The sequence below is a fragment of the Colias eurytheme genome, chromosome 26 (genome assembly GCF_061535395.1).
Source record: "Colias eurytheme isolate Ceu_HAF_F1 chromosome 26, ilColEury1 Martin Lab GWU primary, whole genome shotgun sequence".
Lineage (NCBI taxonomy): Eukaryota > Metazoa > Arthropoda > Insecta > Lepidoptera > Pieridae > Colias > Colias eurytheme.
Genome location: NC_143005.1, coordinates 3,912,099 through 3,932,346, shown reverse-complemented (window position 1 = coordinate 3,932,346; position 20,248 = coordinate 3,912,099). Strand labels below are relative to the sequence as shown.

The following is a 20,248-nucleotide window of genomic DNA, read 5'->3' as shown; positions in this document are numbered from 1 at the left end:
TAATAATTGACATATTTATTAAACTTTATTTCGCACGTGTTTTTTTTTCTTCTTATTTGCGTGCGACTCGATCAGATCGTCGATCTCTTTGCTGTCGTCGCCGAGACGCTTCTCTCCACTGAAAAAAAAAAGGTAACTTTAAAGTGTTTTCAATTTAATTTCAAATGTAAACGCGTAGCTTGTGAATCTTACACATTAATTACAATTATTGATAAAACATATATTTTCATAATTTATAACCAATTGATGCTTTAAGTTCTAATCAAAATATTATAAAGAGGTCTTTTAAGTACACATATGTATTGAAAGATTTACAATAATTGATATTTTTGTCGGACTAATGTTTCATTCCCTGAAGTTGCTCGACCGATTTTGATGTGAATATTCATTGGCAGATAATTTTGCGTATCCTGCCTTAATGTGTCCCAGGACATAACCCATAGATTAAAATAGCTAAGATTTATCTTGATATATGAAGAATCATGCTAAAATAAAATCATACACCTGGAAAACTACCCTCATTACTTGAGAAACCAAACCGTAACTTCAACTTGACATAAGTTATATATATGTACTAGCGGTCCGCCCTGGCTTCGCCCGTGGTACCTACATGTTTAACTATCCTCTCTCAAGTTGGATCGAACTGCACATGGTGTGCGAATCACTACATAGTATAAAACAAAGTCGCTTTCCCTGTCCCTATGTCCCTATGTCCCTTTGTACGCTTAAATCTTTGAAACTACGCAACGGATTTTGATGCGGTTTTTTTTAATAGATAGAGTGATTCAAGAGGAAGGTTTATATGTATAATAAGATCCATTAAGTAGTGGAGAAGTACTGTTATTTTTGAGGTTTCTAATGTGATGTCGTAAAAAATTACATTAATTCCGCTTACATTGCAAACGCAGGCTGAACCCTACGAGTTTTATCAAAATAATGTACTAAGTATTATACACATTGAAAAGGCCTACAGAAAAGTCCGCGATGGTATATGTCTATCTCTTATGGATACCTAACCCACAATAACTTTTTTTTGTCATTTACTTTTTACGACAAATAATGGCTCATTTTCGAAGCGATTTTAACCAATACAGCATTAATCCTTAACCAATTAAATACCATGGATACATTTTTCATTTAATATAGATCTATATGGCCCTTTACACCGTATGATTTAAGTGAATATTTTCGAAGATATTACAGATTTAAAAATTGCGGGACGTAGCGTTTGCGGCCGCCCGGCTATGTAGATATTTTATACCCGTGCGATGCCGGACTCACCGGAGCGGGCCGCTATATTTTTATACCTATACAACGTTCACAATTTTTCTGTAGTGTATTTAGTATCAGCATTGCACCCGTGCGAAGCCGGGGCGGGTCGCTAGTTTTATAATAATCGGTTAAGTGGTTTAGGAGTCCATTGAGGACAAACATTGTGACACGAGATTTATATATATTAAGATAACTTACCTTTTAACAGACACTAAATGTTTCTGCGAAGATGTGTTCAATGCTTTCCCCCAGTCTAGATCACTGCCCTTGATGCTGTACTGGCGCAGATCTTCTCCCATTAATCGAGATAATTCCTTCCGTTGTTTTCTTTCCAAGTCCTGTGGAAGATATAATTTTTGGTATTTTTTTCTTACTTTTTTTGTTTTACTTTTGTATATTTTTAATTTTGAAGTAAATAATTGTACATTACTTATTAGAGTTCAGTAAGGTCACTATTAAGAAATCTTTGTCCAGAATTCAATAACGGTATGAAAAAATTATGTATTGTTAAAAAAAATATAATTGTATTTTCATATTTACTAAATAAGCTACGAATACTTTTTGGGTTAACTGAATTACTATATTTAATTGGTTTGGTTGTTACATATCATTAGAAGTATCTAAAATAATAACGAAGTCATTTGTATGAAAAAATCTTTAGGATATAAATAACTATGACTTGAATAAAATGTAACAAAAATAATACAATTAACACAATAAGTGTCTAATGGTAATCTACGTTCTTTTAACTAAGCATTTCTTCTAAATCTCTTATTGCGAAATTTCATAATATAAAGTAAAAAAATGTGTGCGTGTACTAGTGTACACACAAAATATTTTTTTATTTTTCAAAAAATAATTTCCTATATGCAACTTTACAGAAATACGTTGAATCACGCGTGGTAGGGATAAGAAAAAGATGGCGCGTAACGGAAAAATGTCACGCGTAACGAAAAAATGTTACATTAAATTTTTTTCCAACCCCGATAAAGAAGTTTTACTTCAAAAATCAAACACCATTTCTCACATCACAATTTATTCCTAATCTTCCACACTAAATACACGCAACCACAAACTGCTACTACCTTAGCGGCTTTCGACAATTCTTCTTGCAGACTCTGCTTTATTCCTTCTGTTTTCACATCTGCCGTCTTATCTTCTATTCCGATTTCTTTAGCGACCGTATTTTCTAGAATTCCGTTGAGAGCTGAGTTAATTTTCTTGCAAGCTTCGTAGAATTTGGCTAGAATCTGTGAGCCTGGGAGACCTAACTCGCTCGCTATGTCGTCTACGTCTTTCATTTGGAAGCCCATTGCTATGAACAGAACCTATGGAAAGGACAAAACATTAAATATATTTTTTTATTAAACAATACATTTTCGTTTTGTCTTTGATTTCTCTTCTCGTTACACAAACATTTTCACATTTATGAAGTTTTTATAAAAAAAATATTAAGTATAATATTTGTTATATTATCATTTTTTATACGAATGAAGAGGCAGGATTTGAAATTTTGAATTTATTCATATAGATAATTTTTCATAAAAAATGCTACAACAACAATACAATTGACATACGTCGTGATATGATAACCAATGAAAAATAATATTGATATTAACAACCATAAAAAGTACTAGACTTATTCAAATAATTATTTCACCAGTCCAAACCTACACAATCCCTAAAACATATTGACAGATACAAATAAACAAACAAACCTGTTGCACAGCGTCCAACTTGAGTTTCACACTGGTATGGAATATAATATTAGCTAATGGCGCCAGTAGATCGGTGATAAGGCGATAGTCGGCTTGCTGGCGACTGTACGCCTCTATGCGAGATAGGTCGTGGCCGGATAGGTGTTGGCTAATTAGCTCTTTTGTTAGCTCTGTGGAAAAATAGGTAGTTTTAGTGCCGATTTTTCAATGCTTGAATAAAACTTATCCGTCCAATAAAGTATTACACGATAATATTAAAATGTCACGTAAACTGTCAAATACGGGCAATTAGAATGGGTTTTAAAATGGTAGTTTTATACATTATTCGACGAATAAGTTTTATCTAAGCATTGAAAAATCGACCCTTAGTGACATATCACACTAGCGGATTGCGAGCGGTTTCAAAGCGGAGCGGGTGCGCAACGAATACGTTGCGGGCGCGCAACGAACACGCCGCGGTTGCGCAGCGAATTCGTTGCGGACGCGTGGCAGATGCGTAACGTTTACGTCGCAGTCATGTACACTCATTAACAAAATGGAATCCGTGCTGGTTGTTACTTATAACTTGTGATGGTATAATAATTATGAGATCATTATTTTTTACGAGTTTCATAACATGTTAATGTTTAGGGTATTGTTTTATCTCTTAAATCTTGGTCGAAATGCAATCAGATAACTTAATTGCTCATTAAGAAAGTTCATTAGTGAAAAAAATGTTAAAGCTCCTTAACTAAAACAGGGCTATCTTATTATTAGATAAATAGCAGTGAATAGAAAATTTTATCAAGCAACCAGCAACTCACTATCACTTTGCTCATAATTAGGTTCACAAAATCTCTTTATAACATACGTTGCTATGGGACAGATTATACTGGTCAGTCGTTACATACTTTTGGAATGTATGGTACATTCTAAAAGTCCTAAACGTCTAGTAATTCAATTTTATAGCACCTTTTTTTAACAACTCCAGTTGTTATTACATCTTTAGTTAAGTAAGTGCATTTCCACAGTACGGTTAAAAAATTGAGTGCTACAGAAACGATGGAAATATTGAATGGACATTAGGCAAGGCGGAAGGGCTGGCTTTTGTGCGAGAGTATACAAAATGACGTCGACGCTTCTATTCGCAGCGAAATCGTTGCGCGTCCGCAACGAATTCGCTGCGCAACCGCGGCGTGTTCGTTGCGCGCCCGCAACGTATTCGTTGCGCACCCGCTCCGCTTTGAAACCGCTCGCAATCCGCTAGTGTGATATGTCACTTAGTGTATGTAATAAAATGTAGAAATTAAAATATGATATTTAAAAATATATGTATTTAGAAATAAATATGATGATTCTGATATTGTGTACAATATATTAAAAGTTACGAAAGTAGCTTTTTAACTAAGTATTTCAACAGATCTGTGCTCACGCTGTTATTCAGCAGAACAGTCAGCGCGAATATTTTACCTTTATTCACACCAAATTAAACGTCTACGTCACTATCATTGGCTACCTAGACAATATAAATATCTCAGCGTCACTCGTTCTCAGCATTATTCCAACCAATATCAGCGTCAGCGTCACTATTACCGCTACTGTCACTATAACTATCACAGTCACAGTCAGTCTCAGCGTCTTGTCTCTCACCAGGCTTGTCAACTTTCACGCTGTCATTCAGCAGCGTGGTCAGTTAGATGTCAATAAGTGTCACTGTCAATATCAAAGTCACTATTATTATAAGTTACAACTTAATTGAGCTGATTACCTTCTGCCTGGAAGAGATCACTACTAAGTGATAAGGCCGCCAAATACACTAAACTGCTCCTTGTATGTAAGTCTGTTTAGTTGTATTAAAGAGTAAAATAAATAATAAATAAAATAAAAAAATAAGTATCAGCGTCACTCACCAGGCTTGTCCACCTTGACGCTGTCATTCAGCAGCGTGGTCAGCGCTATCGCAGCGGGCAGCTTGCGGAAGGCCCTGGCCAGTAAACGTGAGAACCGCTGGCGGAAGTCCCGGCTGTACGCTGCGAGCCAGTCGGCGCTGGCTAGCGTTCTCAGCATTATGCAGGAATGCTCGCCGGTTAGCTCGTTCGCTTTTTGGCTGAAAATAAATACATATTTCAGAACATCCATACTAATACATATTATAAATGCGAAAGTAGCTCTGTCTGTCTGTCTGTTACTCAATCACGCCTAAACTACTAAACCAATTTTCATGAAATTTGGTATAGAGATATTTTGATACCCGAGAAAGGACATAGGCTGTCCTTACTTGTACTCTTCTCTGTGGTGCACAATAAAGTATTTTTGTTTGTTTGTTTGTTTAGGCTACTTTTTATCCCGGGAAAATGACGCAATCCCGGAAATCCCACGGGAACGGGAACTATACGGGTTTTTCTTTGACTGCGCGGGCGAAGCCGCAGGCGGAAACCTAGTTTTTTATATACGGCACGATTGATTTTAATGACATCTAAAAGGAGTTACAAAATTTCTATGAAAATTTTACGTACTATAAACAAGTAATTGTTTGCTACACGATCGCCCACGGTCGTCATAAATGATAGACAGTGGCGTGCATTCCATAAAGACATAAAGACACTGCCTACCCTACCATTTACCAAACTCTTGATCAATATTTAATATGCATAAATGAAATTCACAGCGTCATTAAATTTTATTAATTGCGCAATGTAGTTATGAAATAAAAATATATTTCAAATATATTTTAGATCCATCTATCGGTATTTTGGTAGCATTATTATCTGATTTCTATAACACTGGCTCGGCTCAAGTCACTATTCATGCGCTGCACTAGCGCCGCCACAGGACCCAGTACGTCACGGGACGGCAAAGACACAAACTATCCGTGTCTAAGTTTTTATATGTGTGCTCTGCGTGTCTACGCATATTTTATATGTGTGCGTGCCTATAAACACGGCACACTGATGTAATAAAACCGCGCACACAAACACACAAGGTAGGCAGTGTCTTTTTACGAAGATATACGAATTAGGTAGGTACGAACCGAATTCGGAACTACATCGAAAGTCGAAACTGAAGTTGAATATGCGACCAATTTAAGAAGTGTGATAATGTATACAATTTTGTAGCGGTAAAGACCATCTGCAAATAGTATCATTATTCGTTTGTTTTGTTTTGGAAATAACAAACGACAAACGTTTACTTTGAGGTTAAATTTGTTTTTTGAGAAAATTAATAATGTTTACTACATTGAGATAATATTGTTTACTACGACAATTTGCAAGTGAAGTGTTTTGAGAGTAACTAAATAGATTATGTTACATATCATCAGTGTATTTTGAAAGGTACTAAGGCATACCTAATTTAACGAAAAATTCTTGTTTTTGTTTTATGAATAAACTTATATAACAAACAGAGAGTGATAGGAAAAAGGCCGATCTATAAATGGATCTATACCGGAATTTGTAATACACAAAGGTAAAGTAAATCATTAATTACATAATATAGAATACTAGCTGTTAGGATTATTAGGATATCATACCTACTTTGACAATTATTTTATAGATAATAATTATGACCTATGTTCGTAATATGTTTTCCATTAGTTTGCAGAATACTATGTATCTCCAATCAAATATCAGTACTGCAATATGAAATATTAGTTTTTATGACTTAATATCATTACAATATTTCTGCCTACCCTGTCCAAAAACTCTGTGCACGCCCCTGATGATAGAGCGGAGTTGCGGCGAGCGGCATGGATTCAAATTAACACCTTATTTCATGTCAGTACTGTTCAAAATCTATTGTATACGCATATTAGAAAACTCTGCCTAAATAGTGCGTAGGCAGAGTTGGGCTTCGGACATTTTTTGATGATCGTGATTCTATCGAATAATTGTGATGACGAGATGTGTATTGAAAAATAATAATTGGTCCGAGCCATTAATTTCATTATTTTAAATATAATGGATATGGGTAAGAAGTAACGATGCTAGTAAATAGCTATATTATTCGTGACAGATATGTATGTTAGCGCGTTTAATTTAACAATAAAATTATATTTTACAAGTAAATCAATTGATGAACTTAATTAATTATTTTAATAATAATCAAATGGATGAAAGTATTAATAATCATTTAATTATCAAATAATAATAATATTACATGTCATATTCAAAATAACGATCAAAACAACACAAATAACACCTGCGCTGACTCACACAGTCACGCCACTCGAATAGTCGTCCTATAAATAACGGTTGTCTGCAGTTCCGAGTCATTCTTGTCTTGACTTTGGTCGAGTAAAGATGTCTAAGAAATATTATATCAGGATTTAATTACATAATACAACCACGCTTTAACATGTATGAATTATTACAACTTACCTCAAATAGACAGGCACGTATTTCTGCGACTTCCAGAATTTTAGTAGGTCCTCAGTTAGACCGAAGCTCGTTCCTAGGTAATCTAAATGTTCTGCCCTCACTTCTGTTAAACGACGCAGTAGTGTCGGTGGTTTGGCTCTAAAATAATAGATATAGCTTGTTTTATAATGAAGTATTAGGCAAAAACTACGGGAAAAGAAGGTAACTGCCAGTAATATCCAATTTTAATGGATTCTTAAAATATTAAGGTCAAAACTTGCTTCTATAATATAATAGTAATAAATATCATTTATTTTTACAGAACATGTCTACTTCAAGTACTTAACATCAAAGGTAAAGAAACCATATTCGCACAAAATGAATTCAGAACTGAAATTGCATAACGAACCTATGTCTATGTTTACCTTAAAATCCAAGGCAAATAAAACAACATTTACTCAAATTATTACACATGAAACTGCATTTCAAACTATATCTACACTTACCTAGGCACAATAGTCTCTGTCTGCAGCGAGTCATTCTGTCCGTCTGTTTGTTCGTCATCATCACTTTGAGTCTCGTCCAAACACGGAATATCTCCGGAGTAATAAGCCGCTAGTTGTTGTAACGCACGCTTGCCGTAACCCATCTGTGAATGTAGTGTTTAGAATTGTTTATTGGAGGAATAAATGTATTTTTGTTGGATATTGTGTTTTATTTGAAATATACCCTTGTATCATTAACAACCAGCGACAAAAATGACATTTGCGAATACTCCTAGAAGTAATGACAGCTCAATTTTGCTTTAAATGTTTCAGTATTATTTATTTTTCATTTATTTGGGCAACACATTTGAAACATTTTAAAGTTCGTCTTTTTGTATAGGTATTATAATAGCTAGTTGCTAATAATCGAAGCAAAATACCTTTTCAAAAACCATCAATTTCACAATTATAAGGCTTGATAAAATTCCCAAAAATATGAAATTTTGTCTTTCTTACTTTGTATTATAACATGAACACAGTATAGACATTACACAACATACACATTTCAAAAATAAAATAAATCATTTATTATAGTAATTCTTGGCCAAAAAGTAACGTGGTGGGGGAAGCTTGCGCATATAAAAATGTACTTAAACTTGATGCGCAAACTTTCCCCACTACGCTACTTTTTGGCCAAAAAGTTTGCCGGGCGTTATATATGGTCTGAAGATGATGATGATGATGAATAACACAACATAATATAAAACATGAGCATATAAATTAGCACAAAATCTCACCCGCTGATAAGAAGGATGTGTGGCTATCCTGACAATCCTAGCCCCGGATAACTTCGGGAAGTCCCTATCCCCAAATTGTTCGCAAATGTTCCACGGGATCAGATCACCGGCCGCTTTGCGACCGCGGCCCAGACTGTCTTTTACTGATCTGTTTGGTATGAGATTTAAAAAATTAGTCATTTATAAAGCATTTGAAAGTTATAAAATCAAATGTTAATTTGTTTGTATGAATATTAGTATTATTTCCGTTCATCGCAATTCGCACATAATAATTAATCAATTATTTGTATACTTTATTATTTCTCCCGAACATTTAACAGTTTTTAATGACATATGAGATAGAGAGATCTTTAGTATCTATACTAGGGAGTACCAAATTCAATTTCTCATATTATAAGTAGTTTACTTGAGAAGTGAGTTTCTAGCTATATCTCTGAATAATTCTTTATTTTTTCGACTATTATAAATGACAACATAATAGTTTAAATATTTAATTCTAGTTATCACCCATATTTCTTCAGACTAGCAACAATTTTTCGCATGAAACTCACTTCTCGAGTAGACTAAAATGAATTCCTATTATTCCACTGCATGTTCTCACAAATAATAACGTCTTATAATATCATAATTATCTCCATACCTGTCCGATAAACTGCCCTCTAAACATAACTGTATAACACACAGTACTTCAGGCATAGACGTGGCTTTAGGTGGAGTTGGTGCGAGTAGCACGAATAGGCAATGCGCAGGCGCATCGGCTAACAGTTGCAGGTCGTTGGGACTGTTCTGTGGATTAATTAATTTATTTATTATTTATTTATTTATATTTTAGGAGAATCTACAGCTGTATTCTTAAAGATAGTCACATAATATAATACTCACAATAAGCGTTTTCAAAGAAAAACCCGCATAGTTCTCGTTCCCGTGGGATTTCCGGGATAAAACCTATCCTATGTGTTAATCCAAGTAACCCTCTATATGTGCTGCTAAATTTCATTGTAATCGGTTCATTGGTATTTGCGTGAAAGAGTAAAAACATACACACACATCCATCCTCACAAACTTTCGCATTTATAATATTAGTAGGACTAGTAGGAAGTAGGATTAGCACAAAAATTTATGCAGTATATGCAGTCACGATGCAGAAATTACAATAACAAAAAAAATCTCTTACAAACCCTTATTTTTTAGTTTTCTACAACTACCCTCATTTCTTTTTTTGCGACATAAACGTACCTTATAGTGGCTAGCCACGTATATAGCCACTAATCTATGCAGAAACGCTTCAGCAGCTTTATGATAACAGAACAATACATCCCTGTTGACCCGCAGAAGCTCACAACCGGCGGGGCCAGGCATAGATTATATTATCTATTTTTCTACAACTACCCTAAATAAATCTACTTTATAGCTTGATACATACTTGTACATACTGCCCCGTATCAATGCAGGAAAGTTTCAGTCACTATAACAATATTTTCTACGACTACCCTCATTTTTATCGTTTTTTTTTTTTTGAAGTGAAACTTCTTTATCGGGGTTGGACAAAAATTTAGTGTAACATTTTTGCGTTACGCCGTACGCGTGACATTTTTGCGTTACGCCATACTCGTGACATTTTTAAGGTCATAAAGAAGTTTCACTTCTTACGTGCGTACTCTAGTACACGTATACATTTTTTTTTAATTACCTTATAGTGACTAGCCACGTATATAGCCACCAATCTATGCAGAAATGCTTCAGCAGCCTTATGATAGCAGAATAACGCATCCCTGTTGACACGCAGTAGCTCACAAGCTGCGGGGGGCGGAGCACCCGCGCCCGGGCTCGGGGGCGGAGCCTCCAAACACAGGAGGGAGTTTAGCCAACGCTCTATTGCGTCGCCGGCGCGGTAACGGATTGGCTCTTCGAGTTTTATCTGAAAGATAAATTTTAAATTAGTATTTTTTTTGAAGTGAAAACTTCTTTAGCGGCGTTGAGCACTTTTTCTGTTATGGGAATAAAATCTTAAACTCGCGTCAGGACACGTGATCTGATCGAAAAAGCGTAAGACGGATACCATTCCAAAATATCAAACATGCTCAACGTTAATAATCAAGTTTTCACTTCTGCCGGCACTCCCGGAGTGCAACCCGTCTTTTTTTTTTTAATTTGGCACACCAACAATAAATACATTTGACAATGATAAAATTAACATTATTAATTAATTAATATTATGCACTATCAATAAAAGGTGTACACAGCATTTACAATAGTTTACTTTTAGTATTGCTTTACATTCCTGCTAATTTCCGCTATATAAAAAAATCCACTATTTACTGCTAGGATAGGTCGTTTGGACCATTTTTCCCACAAAAAATACAAAAAAATGCAAAAAAACTTACTGGTGGTGGAGCATTATGTTCAGCCTGTAGCTTTGAGAACAGTTTGAGCGACAGCGCCCTCCCTGTACCTTCATACCCCGCTACAGTAGAAGATAGCAAGGCTAGTGGTGCTTTATTAGCAGCAGCTGATACGTGTTCTAAGGGAATGGCGGCCGCTTCGTCTACTAAGACGAGATCCGCGGCGGATAAGAGGGAATGGTCGTCGGGGGTTATATACTGGAAAAAAAATAAAAATAGTTTAAAAAAATTTGTAAAAATATTTTTTTTTTCTTGAAGAATAAGTATGTATAAATTAAAGATGTTAACGGATTTTAAACGCGATTTATTTATTATATTAATCCATCATTATGGGAAATCTTAATATACTATTAATAAAGGCGAAAGTTTGTTAGTATGGATGTATGGATGTTTGTTACTCTTTCACGTAAAAACTATTGAACCGATTACAATGAAATTTAGCACACATATAGATGGTAACTTAGATTAAACACATAGGATAGGTTTTATCCCGGAAATCCCACGGGAACGGGAACTACGCGGGTTTTTCTTTGAAAACGCGAGAGAAGCCGCGGGCGGAAAGCTAGTATAAACTAAAATAGTTTATTAATTTATTTTTACTAAGACAGTGCGCGCACGAGCAACTTTGTCTCCGCAACTATTTTGTCTCTCCACCCATGGGCTAGTATGAAAGTGCGCGCACGTAGCGACGCAACTCCCCATACAATTGATGGGAGAGACAAAATAGTTGCGGAGGCAAAGTTGCTCGTGCGCGCACTGTCTTACGACACATAAATACAAATAAAATAAGTTGGGTACATAATAATGCCAAGGCGTGTTTAACGTTTATAGAACGGTAATTTCACAAGTATAGGACATGCCCGGCTAGCTCAGTCGGTAGAGCATGAGACTCTTAATCTCAGGGTCGTGGGTTCGAGCCCCACGTTGGGCGAAACAAATATTTTTTATTTTTTTACGTTATATTTTAATTTTCAAGATTCCTTTAAACTTGTACACTTTAATGTTTGGCATTATGCATACTACATATATATTTGATATATTTAAGTTTTTTTTTACAAAACGTAATAAAAATTAAAATAATATCACCGTTATTTTCAAAATGCGAAATTTATACATAAAAAAATGTTGTGTGGTTTTATGAAACCACGGTAAAAGTGAAACTGTTCGAACGGTTCCGAACACTGCTTTGTGTAGCGCATGTCGCGTGACGGTCGCGATACACGCGACATGCGCTAGACAGACCAAAAAGTTTGAGACTATGTAATAAAAGTTTCACTTTAACAACACTTTTAATTTAAAATCATCCTGATATTGTAACCACTTCACCTTCGAAAATAAATTATGACATGATTGACATATTTTCTACCAAAAAGGTATCATGTACATACAAAAAAAAATAAACACCACAATACCTGAATAGTCTGCCTAGAATTCCTGGCAACATTGATCCTCACGATCGCCTTCTTAAAATCTGGGTTAGTCGACCTGACAATATTATAATCTATGTGTTCTTGATACAAACAGGCATCTAGGCCTTTTAGCACAAACTCGAAGAGAGTTATCAAATTCTCTGGATGGGGGGATGTTACGTAGACGTTCACGTAGCCGAGTGCTACGGCGGCTGCTACGGCGAGACCTAAACACGCTGACTTGCCTCTACCACGGCTGGCTGTTAGGCAGTGGGGTGGCCTGTAATTGTAAAGTTTAGGAATTTGATTGGCGTATTTATTAATTTTGATTAGCTTTCCGCCCGCGACTTCACCCGCTGTGTCTAAAACCTAACAAATTATATTATACTAAAACCTTCCTCAAGAACCACTCTAATCTCTATAAAAAAAAAATCGTTGCGTAGTTTTAAAAACTTTGGCATACATATTATGGGCATAGGGATATAGGGACAGAGAAAGTGACTTTGTTTTATAGCTTATCGAGTGCTGTAGTTGTTTTACGTATTTACATTATTCCAAATGTTTTAACAGCTAATTTATATATTATGTGAAATGGTTTACAGTTCACACTTATATATTTGCCATATAATTTTCACTTGTTTCCATGTTTAAAACAGTTTTAATTTGTTTACACTATTTAAATTTTAAGCTTTGACTTAGTTTCTTCAAATATTGCTCCTCCGAAATTTATCGAAATTGGTTAACCAATTTATCCATTCCAACTTAACATACAGATTTTCACACTAATTCCATTATCTATACTAATATTATAAAGAGGAAAGGTTTGTTTGTATGTATGTATGTATGTATGGTTTTCACGCATAAACTACTGGAACGATTTTGATGAAATTTGGCACAGATAATATTTAGACCCTGAGAAAGAATATAGCCTACTTTTTATTGCGAAATATGTACCACGAGCGAAGCCGGGGCGGACTGCTAGTTTATCTATAAAACATCAACAGTAAACACATACCTGGATTGTTTATCAGCGAGTGTATTAATCAACGCTACGAGAGCGGAGGCCTGGTCGTAAGTTCGACATAGTGCTACGAGAGGCCCGGCGGGAGGACTGTCTGATAGCGAGGATACTAGCTCTGTTAGCTTTGGGTTTATACGCTAGAAGAGAATTAATTCATTATTAAATGGATTAGTATTAAGGCTGCAGTCTAGCAAAATTGCGTTTTCAACAAGTTATTTGACAATTTTTTCCCGGCTAATGAAATGATAAACTGATTTTTTTTTCTTGTTTATCAATTAGTGTTATATACGCAATGCGCGTGAATTTTTTCACATTTGTAAAGTTACTTTATGTTACCTTAATCAGGCCTTCAAGATAAGTCTCTTTCCCCCAAAGACATTTCGAGCTAAGTTTGTGCACTCACTACGTTGCAACCGATTACAATTTACACAATCTGATCAGCGCATTATTATCCTTATATAGTCGTTATTAAAAACTGCTGAATACAATTGCCGAAAAACTTATGATTTTCCTAATTAGAACGTTATAAATTCATTAAATTTCCCATTTTTTGCCTTACAAAATCTATTGATAAATACTGCTAAAAGTTATTGTTTCCATTAATTTATTCGAGTTGGTTGAAGACCAATGAGTATTAATCCTTTAAATTTTTTTTTTTTTGAATTTTGATAATTCTTTAAATATTAAAAAAATATTTAAAATAATTAGGAAAAATCCTAGCGAATTTCTTTAGTCGCGCTCCTTGGGCCGGAGCGTTCTGACGTGTGCTCTACGCTCGATTTTCCTTCATACCGAAGTGAAAGTTGCTCTACTTCATTAAATTTAATATTTTTGTTAATTGATTATTTTTATCTTAGTTTTGTGCAAATATTCGTATTTTTAAACATTTGATTTCGATATGGAAAATAAACGAAAAAAATATGCGTGTAACTATGTACTTACTAGAAAAAAAATTATCTTCGAACATTAAGTTAATGAAACCAAATACATTACAAATGTGATTGGCAACAATTTCTTTATTTTACGGGGTTTCAGTAAAGGGATGTATGTTTCTTTTAAACTAAAGTAAGCTCATAAATTTTCTTATAATATATATTTTTTTTGAAGTTCCAAAAATGTTTATTTTTCGTTTGAGAAATACGAAATATATTAAATTATATTGAGAACTTGAACTTGGGACATACGGGGAAAATGATTTGTTTACTCCAAAATTCCAAATATGTCGAGGTGTTTTTTTTTCTTCTAGTCATTTTAAACGTAGCGGCATGTTGTTTGATTATTAATTTTGTAACTTAAATACAGGATGTTGGTTTTATATTTTGATCTTACAGACGCGCTGACAAATTTAGTCCACCATTTCTAGTTTAGTCCACCAACTCTAAGTACCAATATTAAAACGAATGGATTATCATCACATCATCAAAACTCAGATGTAATGGAAGATCGCAATAACATAGAAAATTCAATGGGTGTTGAGAACTAAATAAACACAAGTAACAAGTAAAAAGAGCAACTATGGAGTTTCTTGCCGATTCTTCTCCGTAGATACTGCTTTCCGAATCGGTGGTAAATGTTAAAAATATGTACCTAATGACGTTTCAAAAGTGCTTCTAGAAGAAGTCTAATTGAATAAATAAATGTTTGAGTTTGAGTTTTGAGTTTAACAGAGACGCGAAGAATAAAAAAAGAGGACGAAAACGATAATTCGTTGATGCTTTCCCTTTTCGACGTATTGTTAGGGTACATCACCAATCTGTAAAAAACAAAACTGATGATTCCCAATTGCTGATTAAAAATGAAAAACAAATAATCGACAACAGTGGTGAAAATTTGCTGATCACAATGAAACATCCTTCAGTGGTAGCAGATTTACTCATTTAAAATGTATCGGTGAACAGCGTAAAAGAGAGGAGGACAGGAAAACATTATGAATGTGGATGGTGGATTGTATACAGGGTGTTATCGTTAAGTATGTGCAGGCGATTATGACGTTATTATTGCAGGTATCAAAAAACTTAAAACTGATATCGAAATTACTTTACCTAATGAGCAAAATGACAATAATAACTTTTTAAAAGTATAACGAGAAATATCTAAAAAATTTACTTTATACACTCCCATATCAAGAAGGGAAAATGGGACTAGTAGAAGTTAAATGTCTAATTCCGGCAAAAGAGATGAATGCGGAAGATGCGGTTAAAAATAAAAAATTTAATATTTGAAATACAATGCAAAAAAATAACACTTTTGTCATAGATAAGAATCATGACTATTTTTTCCAAATTCAGGGACAACTAAACGTTGCAGAAGCAGAAGTCTGCTTATTTGCTGTTTGGACTGCAGTGAATCATTCGTTAAAAATAGAATATATAAGTTTAGGCAAAAAAAAAAAATGATGGACCATTATCAAGATTTTACATAAATTGCCTACTGTCAGAATTGATTGATTCGAGACTTCAGCATTCGATGCCCATCAAGGACCCATCCTATGTCATTCAAGCGATTGAAAAAAAAAGAGAAAAATCCAGTGCAACCGATAAAGCATCAGAATGCTAGCAAAATATTTATTAGGTTTATATCCATATAAATCTATATATTATACATAATATAATAAATCCGTAGAAGGGTCAATTCTGTACTTTGAAAATATGTATTTAAAAAATAAATAGCAGTGTTACTGGATCGATACCAAACACAAATATGTGATTAAAAAAATTTTTGTCTGTCTGTCTGTCTGTATGTATGTGAAGGCATCACGTGAAAACTAATGGTTCGATTTCAATGAAACTTGGTATAATTATACCTTATTATCCTGGGCATAAAATGGAATACTTTTTTTCCTGGAAAAATACGAAGAAAAAAAATAAATCTTAATTTTTCAGTTTTATCCATAGACGTTGTTCTGTAGAACCACGAACACACGTTGCGTTACCCGCAGTGGATTCAGCGATGTAACCTGTAGCGCCAAAAGTCGGATTTGGTTTGAACCGTTTGCGGCACACGCGGGCCGCACGACACTACGCCTTCTCGACTCCTATATAAGGACGGCGTTCCGCGCGATGTATATATGTAATTTATGAATTTTGATGCGAGCGGACGTGTCCAGTGTGGCGAGCGAGAGTGATCGTCTAATATTAATTTAGTGAGAAACGTCTTCCCAGTTCAAAATGGAGAAATAAACCATCCACGCGAAGACCGACATCCGCTCGGACGGAGTCACGGGCGGAAGCTAGTCAGAAATAAATATCTTTTGTTTTCATTTGCGTATTTTTCTATCAAACATTACATTTTTTTTTATTATATACAAAATTTGTTTATCCGTTTTATTAGTTAAACTGAACAACTTTCATTAAGAAACTTAGGTCGAAAAAAATGTATAGAGTTATGCATTTGAAGATATCAATAGAACGTATTCGCAAATTTTGTGTACTGATAAAAATAAATCACCTGGTGTAATTTTCACGAAAATTGTTTCAAATTATCATTTCTGGTACTTATTACGAATATTAAATTATGCATACGAATGATTTAATTTTTAAAAATTAAGTGGAGCAACTTTCCCTTAGTACATTTGTATTATTTACATATAGGATGACAGGATGCATTTGTTTGCACTACTAGACCAAGCCCTTAAGTTAAAATTAATCTGAGCTTTAATGTACTAGTTAATAAAGAAAATACTTAAAAAAAAAATCCGTACTTTTTCTTCATACGTGAAATACCTAAAATAAAATAAAACTGAGAAAAATGGAATGGAATTAATTTCTACAGAAGTAGTCAACTAAACTTATTCAAAATTATAATAATTGAATTCCAAGTAAATTTTTGAGTATAAATGAATTAATTTTTGATATAAACACTTTGAGGTTTGAATTTCGTCACATACTTACAACTAATATTATGAAACATACTATAGTTCAAATTATTATAATAAAAAATTTATTAAATATCTCAATATACCTCAGGCACAGCATCCACTGGCTCCACTTGCGCAGTCTTAGAAGATATCGGCAATACATTCAGTGAATCATCTAGAACCAGGCAACGCGGGTTATCCGCTAGAGAGAGAAGGAACCTCTCGTTAAATCTGTTTACTACTGTGTCATGTGCTTCTGTTTTGAATCTGGAATAAATTTAGTTTATATTATTTCTATTTTTCTATATTAAAAAAATTCAGTTACAACTTTATTGAAACTAGCATAGCCACCTTTTTATATTTTCTTATTAAAAGAAAAATACTTAGATAAAATTGAAATAAATGTTTCCAAAATTGGGATCCAACTTTACCTTCAATGTTCTGATGCATTAAAATGCATGCAAAGGGTATGATGATAAAATATGATGTTTGTGAAATCTATTTCATCTGTACTATGTACTAAAATTTTAAGTATGATACACAAAGGTCATTATTCCAATACAAAAAAATAAGTACTTAATTTATAATTAAAATATAAAAGCTTGCTTTTACTATTTAATTACCTTTGATGAACATCCATAGTAATGGAATGTAGTTGCCTCAGAGAGTTCATTGATTTTAGCAAAAATATAATCAGTCCACCTCCTTCTACAGTTTCTATTGTTCTTGCCATTAAATTTGGAGTTAATGCTTCAAAATCCTGAAAAATAAGGAAAAATGAATACCATTTAGACTTATTATTGATCAATAACCTATATTATAATGTGTAAGTTCAAATTTAGAAACCATTAACAACAAAAACATAATAAATCTTTTTTTTTTTACCGAATACCAAGGAATTTGTTTATAATGACATCAAAGGGAAATAAAAAACATATCATACTAAGCAGACTAATCTAATAATCTGCATAATAAAACTAACATTAAAATCTGAACATTTCCATAATCTTCTTCTTCTTCTTCTTATATATAAAAATTAATCGCAAAATGTGTTGGTAAGCGCATAACTCGAGAACGGGTGGACCGATTTCGATAATTCTTTTTTTATTATATTCCTTGAAGTACGAGGATGGTTCTTATGTAGAGAAAACGTAAATATGTACCACGGGCGAAGCCGGGGCGGAAAGCTAGTAATCAATAAAATGTACCTGTAACACACAGACTCCATATGTCTGACCAAGCATGGCATGACTCTCTGAGTAATATCTGCCATGGATTGTAGTAGCTACTCTAAACGCATCAAATAGTGATTCTTCGGACACCTCCAGTTTTCCTGCTGCAATCTTTTTTGCTCTTTTACGGCCATGGCTGAAAAAACACATTTTTTTATTTTATTGAGTCAATTATGTATGTGAAAAGTTAATAATATAATAAAACTCGGCTAATTACAGATTAAATCATTAAATATGACATGAGTAGTTGTGTATATTTCAACCAAATTTAAAAATTAACTTACTTGCTTATAGCTTCATCTTTATTTTTATAGCACCATAGAACTGTCGGTCTTGCTTTGATTGTAGACTTTACCAACATATCATACAAGATTGGCACCTAAAAACAACACATTCATTAAAAAATACATTCAAGTTCCATAAATTATGCTTTTTTTCACAACGGTTATATAGACTTTGTTTAGATAGAATATTGTGCAATTTTTTTGCAATTTTATACTACTTAAACGTAAAAAAACTTACTTGATCTCTGCTTTTATCGCCAACGAGGAGTATCATGGTCCGATGGCCCAGTTTGACTCCATTCTCTATCATAACACGAATACGATTATCTATTTTCTTTTTAACCATTTTGTATATTAATTTCAAGGTATTTTTTCAAATTATCTCGATATAAATCAACGTTTTATAACCTAAAAACGCACGTCGGAATTGTTATGACTTTTCGATGTCAGTTCGCTTCGATCACTCAATGTGACTTTGGCAATAGCATTTTATGTTGCTATTTTAGAATATAGAAAATATATCCCTCGCGTATTTTTTAACCATTGAAATCTAAATTACTCGTTTTGCATGGTAATGATTTTTTTTCAAATCTCCTTGCCAAAATCCAAACCAAAATCTTTTGCGTATAAACCAAAAACAAGAATTTCTATAATTTTTCTCGACAGGCCAACCTGTAATAAAAAAAGAATTCTAAAGTACAAGTAAATAAAAATCAAACAAAAATCTTGGTTATTCCTTACCTATTTCTAGTCTCAAATCTGTTTGGCACACAGGTTTGGCACCTTATTTGAGTCGATACATATCAAACTCGGGTAAGTCCACTCCCCGCCAAAATTGAGATAACAATTGCGCCAATTTTGAATTGTAAAATTAAACCAGTCTCTACTTTTCAAATTTAGGTAAGTCAATCGTATCTCTATTAAAATAAGTCCGTTGACAGTGGTTTATCAAACTCAGGCAAGTCCATTTCAACCAATCAGAGCGCAGTATGGCACTAAGATGGCTGCCATTTCTCTTAATCTTGTTGAAACTTTAACGTGTGACCAACGCTTTTAAATCGTTTTTATTGATAAATGATGGAAGAAAACAGTTTAACTATAGAGGTGGTGGTTCCAGACAAAGCAAGGAAAAAAACAATACCAAAGGCTAAAACAGACAAGGCTCAGAAAACAACTAAAAGATAAATGAAACTAGACGCACAGTAGTTATTCCTAGCCATGAAGCCGCCGTACTGAGATTTTTTCAACCGTTTTGATTTATTGATCTCTCTCTTTGCCCAGCAGTGAGATGATAAAGGTTAATAATAATAATAATTTGTATCTTTTAATTTACACGTTTTATTTAAATTCCCGTAAGTCCAAGACGATGCTTTCCAAATCCCGGTAAGTAAGAATCCCGAAAGAAAGAAAGAAGAACTCGTTTATATAATACTGAGTG

The 20,248-nt window shown here is 33.9% G+C and overlaps 1 protein-coding gene and 1 non-coding gene across 2 annotated transcripts; one reads left to right on the top strand and one right to left on the bottom strand.

Moving 5' to 3' along the window:
* Positions 1–19,262, bottom strand: l(1)G0020 (RNA cytidine acetyltransferase l(1)G0020). The gene is made up of 18 exons (XM_090116794.1): positions 19,049–19,262; positions 18,811–18,905; positions 18,503–18,662; positions 17,918–18,054; positions 17,399–17,561; positions 13,433–13,575; positions 12,421–12,697; positions 10,991–11,206; positions 10,297–10,524; positions 9,247–9,392; positions 8,607–8,754; positions 7,831–7,973; positions 7,346–7,483; positions 4,880–5,076; positions 2,991–3,160; positions 2,358–2,600; positions 1,471–1,610; positions 1–118 (listed from the first exon to the last, which is right to left on the bottom strand). The coding sequence occupies exons 1-18, from the start codon at positions 19,154–19,156 to the stop codon at positions 19–21; spliced, it is 2,952 nt and encodes a 983-aa protein (XP_089972920.1). The 5' UTR covers positions 19,157–19,262; the 3' UTR covers positions 1–18.
* On the top strand, positions 11,867–11,939 carry TRNAK-CUU (transfer RNA lysine (anticodon CUU)). Its single transcript has one exon. It is a non-coding gene; the product is annotated as a tRNA-Lys (tRNA).
* Positions 19,263–20,248: the final 986 nt, after the last annotated feature.